This window comes from Eurypyga helias, unplaced genomic scaffold, assembly GCF_000690775.1.
Source record: "Eurypyga helias isolate BGI_N326 unplaced genomic scaffold, ASM69077v1 scaffold23511, whole genome shotgun sequence".
Classification (NCBI taxonomy): domain Eukaryota; kingdom Metazoa; phylum Chordata; class Aves; order Eurypygiformes; family Eurypygidae; genus Eurypyga; species Eurypyga helias.
In genome coordinates, this window is record NW_010231810.1 from 750 (window position 1) to 7254 (window position 6505).

Below are 6505 nucleotides of genomic sequence, written 5' to 3' on the forward strand. Positions count from 1 at the left end.
CTGCGATTTACTGTGACAGGCGAGAGCCTGCTTTCCTCTGCCATGGCACAAGGACACTCCACAGTCTGGTGGTCTCCTTGTGAGCTCCGTCACCAGCCAGCCTTCCCACAAATTCCACTCCTAGGAGCTTGGCCATCCTTTTTCTACACCTTCCCTTTTTGACTGGTGCTCGGTCGCTTTTGAACCCACACCTGTATGAAAACCTAGTCACAAACCTCTCAACTCTTCAACAGCTTCCCACTGCAACGAGCCCTCAGTTTGTAACGTCTGCTAAGAATTAAAACTGAAGATTTACGAGGCCCTGACGTCCTCACTCCCTTTGTAAAGCACAGCAGGGTGCAGCTATGTAAGTATTTCCTCAGAAAAAATGCCACAGCACAAAAAAAAGCCCACAGTATCCCCAGGGGCACAGTGAGACTCTCTGCCACTGATGCGTTGGTGACCCTGGTAACATCACCCAGCCTCTACTTTGAGCTAGGGTGGGGAAAGCTGTAACGATGCAAAGATGAGATCCACATCCCCAGGCTCCCCAGTCCCTTCTAAGCCAGGCTTCAACTCACGGAAAACACCAGTGCCAGTGATTTTTGAAAGGTGCAGAAGCAGAAAAAAGGATTCACAGTGGTACAGGAATACAGCTCGGCCACTTCTTCCTCTAGATCTCGCATTCTCTGGGAAAACACACTGGAGAGCAACGGGAAAACAACCTTCCAGACCATGCCTTGAGAGGCAAAGTCGGGTGGTTTTCAATTACACTGCCTCAATCCATTAAGGTAACACAATTGAAAGCCCCCTGAAGACTTGTTAAGATGCAGACTAGCACTTTCCAAGCCACGTTAACCTGCTGTATTGACGACGTCGAGGGGGGAGGCGGGGCAGAACGAGGATTACTGCAGCTAATAAGGTTGAAAACCGGTCATTTTGTCCATCAAGAAAGCGTAAAGCCCCAGAGTAAAAGCCTCTCATGTGAGGCGGCTGATCCCCTCGTTCACAGAACGCAGTTGCGGCAACAGACTTTTTTTTTTGGTAAAACATAAAGGGCTAAATCCTACCCAACCTTACACACGTGGTAACCTGCTGACGTCAGTGGCTGTAACGGTGTAATTGGAGGCAGAATGTAGCTGGAGGGGTCCCGTTTTATTACTCTAGGAACAGTACCATCTATGAATAAGAGCACAGAATTCCCCAGAGATTCCAGCACACGTTTTATGTTTTTAAGACACGTGAGCAGAGTTTTGACATCTCTGGTTACGGAACGCGTCTTCCGGGAGTTAACAAAGCATTACCAACATTCAGCATGACTAATCTGATCATTAAAAGGTTGGGTTTTTTTAACCTGAAGACTTAAAATGGGAAGCAGGGCAGAAATAGCGATCCTGACGAAGACTAGAGTTCGTTTTCCTAAGTTTTCCCAGCCACACTTAACTACGGGGAATGACAGTGGGTCAGATTCTCACTGTATTTTCATCACTGAAAATTAACAGTCCCGCTGAAGCGTGCCAAGAGTTGCAAATATTTGGTATATTCAGCACACTGGAATTTCTAACACACTTCGAGTACGTTGTGTCATTATGGCTCATTAACCAGATCTTTCTGGACCCAGCGCTGATTAAACTTATTAAATGCCCACAGTAAAAGCTGTAGGCACTCTAACAGTTAATTAGGCTTACAGGTATAAGTGATAATCATGAAGAAGTCATATCTAAATAACTAGTTTTCCACCAGTTAGCAAACCAAGTAACAAAACATCTGCTTTAGAAGGAAAAAAGTCTATTTAGGAGAAACCAATTTCTGCTTTAGTTGCTCTTCAAGGCCCACACGTCGGCAAGGAACCCAGGGTGTCTTCTGCGAGCAAGATGCACAAAGCTTCCTCAGGAGGAACCCGCCGTCCTTGCAAACCCCCCTTCCTAAAACCATCCTCAGACCTCCACTACACCTGCCCTTTACGTCTGGGACGCGAGTTGCAGAGCTGGAACCCCGCTGCACACAGCCTTCCCCGGAACCGCCAAGGAAGCTCAGCGCAAAGGCTGGTGGCAGAATGGGGGTGTTTCTGCGTATTCCGACACGGAGCAAGGAGGAGAATTAAAAAATGACAGCTACAAGCCAGACAGACACTGTCCAAGTAAAACCAAGGGGACACATAGCTCACAAGGGATCCAATTTCCTACTGTAAAAATAAACCACTACTAAAAAATACAAAAAAGTGATAGCGTATTAAGTTTTATAATCAATTTTTGGCTTTGGTTCCCCAAATCCTTCTTATTCCATTAAATCTGCTGAAGTCACCTGAAATGAGGAATGGTGTGCATAGGCCATTTATTACCTGCCCTTCAACCAATGAGCTAAAGCAGGTGGAATTCTCTTTCAGTGCATGAGGGGGCTCCTGCCAGGCGCAGTTATTTATTTATTTATCATGAGGCTTCGTTGGCATCATCTGAGAGGCAGAAGATGTTAATACTCCCATCAGATACAGAAGATGAAGGCAAGCTGAGAACATGCCTATAATAGGAATGTGAGAATGCCCATAGATTTTGCCACAGGGAAATTAGTTTGCTTCCGGGGTATAAAGCTCTTGAACCAAATCAAGAGAAAACTCTGCGGAATAACTGTCTCCGTGCAACGGAAAGTTTCGGAGGCTGTAAATAAACAGTACCAACCAGCACAACACTCGCTGCGCAGACTCCGTCCCCTCACAAAATACACCTTTTTATTTTGATGAAAAACAGGACTCTCTCACGTGGATATCTAAACCCCACAATTAAAAAGCCTCTCGTGTTGCTACGCGCAGCCAAGGAAACTCTGCCCTAGCACGCGCTTGGCCGGAATTTCTCCTCTTCCCTCCTGCCGACAGTAATCCCCTGCACGAGGCGCTGTACAAAAAACCACCAGAACCGTGGGCCTGATCCCAGCCACGCTCAAAACCACGAAGGAGGACAAGAAACCCACACAGCAGAGACCTTTGCTTTGAAACGGGGAAAGACAAAAAACCTCGGGCTGCCTCCGGTGCTGCTTTTTGGAGGTTCTTCTCATCCAACCGTGCAGGCAGAGGACGTGGTCGCTCCAACCCGGGCTCCTGGGAGTCCTTTCATCTGATCCCCGCCACAGGCACCTGCTGCTGCTTGCGGATCTTGTTGAACAGCTCCATGTACTGAACCATGGTGTCCGCCGGGCTGTAGATGCTGTCGTGCCTGGTGCCAAACACGGAGGGGATGCCGGGAGTGTGGTTCCCCATGAAGCTCTGCATGAACTCCATCAGCAGGTTCCAGCAGTCGTTGGCTATCACGCAGGGGCAGTACTCCACCTGCCAACAAAAACCACAGCCCTGAAGCTCACAGCAGGGGCAAGAACCACGCAGGAGGCGACGGACTTTCCTCTCTCCGCCTCGCTAAAGAGAGAATGCTTTCCATAAACACACCTGAGAATATTTAGCATCTATGGATGGACAAACAGAAGTGAATGGGACACGTTAAGAACACCCAGCAATCCCTTCTAAAGAGAAGGGGAGGTAAAACGTCCCCTGTAAGGGCATTGTTTTTATTAAATCCCCAGTAGCAGAGGTCCTGGGACAGTTCCTTCAAACGTTACGTTAACTTTACTCTATCCAACACCAAACTTCATTCCCACAGGCTGGTAGGTTGATGACTCGTGTGGCTGCAACATCTTTTGGGAATGTACTGGAAAAAGCCTTGGGACTTAAGGACTTGAAGTGTTTTACTCAACACCAGCCTGGTCCCAAATCACGAGCAGGTCCTAATGCAAACCCTGAAAAAACTGCTAAACTAAACCAGAAACCACCAGAATGTCTGACAAAGCTGGTCCTGAACTCAAGTTTAGGGTAAAACAAGCCCTGTTTCACCCCAGGTCAATAGCTACAGGCTCTGTGTTTATTGCAGTGATGCAACAAGCCATTTCTCAACCCTTCTCCCTGCTGGCTAGGAACACAGGCCTGAGCAGACGCAGCGTTATTATTAACTGTATATCAGATAATCATATCAGATAGTAGAGTTTGGGTGTTTAGAAAAGCATAAGCTCTGATTCAGAAGGACTTTTAAGCATCTAATTCTCAGTATCTTGAAGGCTGTTAGGCACCAACACATGTCGGTGTCTGCGGTCTGACCCACTCTGCTCTGCCCTTCCCATACAGTGCTGCCCAGCTCCTTGTCTTTTTCCGAGATGTTTTTCAGCCCCGCTGAGGCTCATGCATGGTTTGTGAGCCTTCGACTCACGCTTGCACTCAGCCAACCATCTCCCCCAACACCTTGGTGGATCATCCCGCGCCCCTTTGCGTACGCTGAAGGGTCTCCCTGTAGTTTGCTTCAGCCCAGCCTCCGCCCCGTGAAACGCCCGTCAGCAGCTGGCAACCGATGCCCTCGAGCCTCAGCAGCAGCCACGGCACAGAAGAGGTCTGACGGCAGGCTTCATGCCCGCGGAGCACCGCACGCTGCCGCAATCCAGGTCGGCACGCCGTGGGGGTGGAGGACTGACACCCGCCAGAAGCATCTCTGCGCCGCGTGAGCAGAACCTGGGGCAGAAGGGCCCTGCTCTCCCAGGGCCCAGGGATTTGTCCGCTTGAGATGCAGAAAGAAAACAAACCCGCATCATCGAACCAGCAGCCAAAGAGGTTATTTTGACCCCCTCGGTATCCTTACTAACCTGGGGTGCGCTACCAGTGCTGCGCATCAGGACTTTAAGCAGTTTGTTAGTTTGGTGGCAGCCCTTCAGGGATTTATCAACACTCAAGGACAGGCTGTTCCGTAGCTGAGCCCCGCAGCACCCGCCAGGATTCAACCCCGTCACAAAAAGGAAGTAAGGACCCCGCCTGCTGCACACACGCACGCACCTAGCACAAACTACCAGCAAGGAGCAACACAGCCGCGACACAGAAATGACAGGGGATTTCTCCTCTAGCCTCCACCGCAGGATTTCCCTCTCCGCACTTGTATTTCACACCCTCAAACAACAATTCTTACCTCCACAGATATCCCACGGGCACTGGGACCCATTGTAACCGTGCCCACCTTCACCAAGAAGTCACAGTACTGGTAGCGGGTGCCCCGGCTCTCTATCTTGTTGGCCTTGGCATTTTGGAAGAAGCCTTTCAGCTTCACCATAAGGATATCAAAGTTGGCATCTGCGATGAGACAGGGACCGTTTTCAAAGAGAGCGAAGCAGCTGAGGGGATATTCGGAGTTGTGCATCACGTACATCAGCTTCCCCGTCTGCCCTGAAATTAGAGCAATGGTATTTGGGCTGTAAAACCAAGATTCCTGCGCTTGTAACATGCTTTAAACATCTGGTTTTCCTCAGTCCTCCTTGTGTCTTCGATTCCAGGGTCGCTGTACAACTCACAGGGACTTCATGTCACCCGGCCGTTCAGCGAATATATCGTGTTTCCTTCTTAAGATTTAAAGTAAAAGGGTAAAAAACCCCTTCTGCAGCGCAAGGACGATGCACCAGCACGAGTCAGACCCCAGAGCTGGACGCCAGACCCCCAGCAGGCTGGTGAGGGGGTCAGCAAAGAGCACCCACCTCCCATCCCCAAACGCAGGGACGGGCATTTGCTGACTGTCCTCCTGCCCACGGACACGGGGGGAAGGCTGGGCTCGGCCTCTCCCCCCACTCACCCACCAGCCCTGTTGGAGGATGCGTTGGAACTCGCTCTGGGAAACCCGCCTGGCTCGTGCCAAGCTTTAAAAGCTGGAAACAACTGTCATTTATCCCCGCAGATCAGAAAAAGCTTTTCCATGGATGTGGCCCTGAAAGGTCTAGCTGCAAAAAAAGCAGGAGGATTACCCAATGGATCTGTCCAGGCAAACCAGCTAGGCAGAGGCAGCACGGGCGCAGTGCTGCGCTCCGCAGCCGCAGGGACGCGGTGATATCTGCATTAGTGCTTTAAAATGATGGGAAAATCCAAGCACCTGAGAGGGACACAGCGGCCGGAACAGCCTCCCAGGTGAGCAGGCCATGCCGTAACTCTGAGCTACGGTTTTAGGCCGTGCTGTCACCAGGGGACTTGGGGTCCTCCGAGCACATCCCCTGGAAACATCTGCATTATCTCCTGCCTCAGCCCCCCGCCCTGAGCAGCCACCACCTGCCCTCGAGCGATTGCCCCCCGAGATGGGCACAGCGCTGCCCCAAGCCTTGTGCTCGTCCTCTCCAGGGCAAAACGCAGCCTCCGAGGCGGCTCAGATGGGAGCAGCGCTGTAGGAATTTTCATGGAAGAACGCGCTGATGGCAAAGACACCCGACACGGCTGGAGCAGGGATCCTCCAGGCAGAGCTCCCGCTTGACATGGCCATCCCCAGGGGTGGGCAATGCTGGGGCAGGACGGCGGGGAGCACCACCAGGCCTCTGCCCCAGGCCTCACGCTCACCTTCCTCCTCTCCCCGGCACCACGTACAGCGACGCTCCTCCTCCCGGAGGAGAACGGTCCCACGCACCTTCCATGGCGGAGAAGGCTGCTCGCTGCCCACGAGGATCAGTAAAATCCCAGACTGGTTTGGGTGGG

General features: G+C 51.3%; 1 protein-coding gene across 1 annotated transcript; it reads right to left on the minus strand.

Moving 5' to 3' along the window:
* Window positions 1-2960: 2960 nt before the first annotated feature.
* On the minus strand, window positions 2961-6444 carry MED20 (mediator complex subunit 20). Its single transcript, XM_010161233.1, has 3 exons — window positions 6371-6444; window positions 4968-5247; window positions 2961-3298 (listed from the first exon to the last, which is right to left on the minus strand). The coding sequence occupies exons 1-3, from the start codon at window positions 6442-6444 to the stop codon at window positions 3083-3085; spliced, it is 570 nt and encodes a 189-aa protein (XP_010159535.1). The 3' UTR covers window positions 2961-3082.
* Between the last annotated feature and the right edge of the window lie 61 nt (window positions 6445-6505).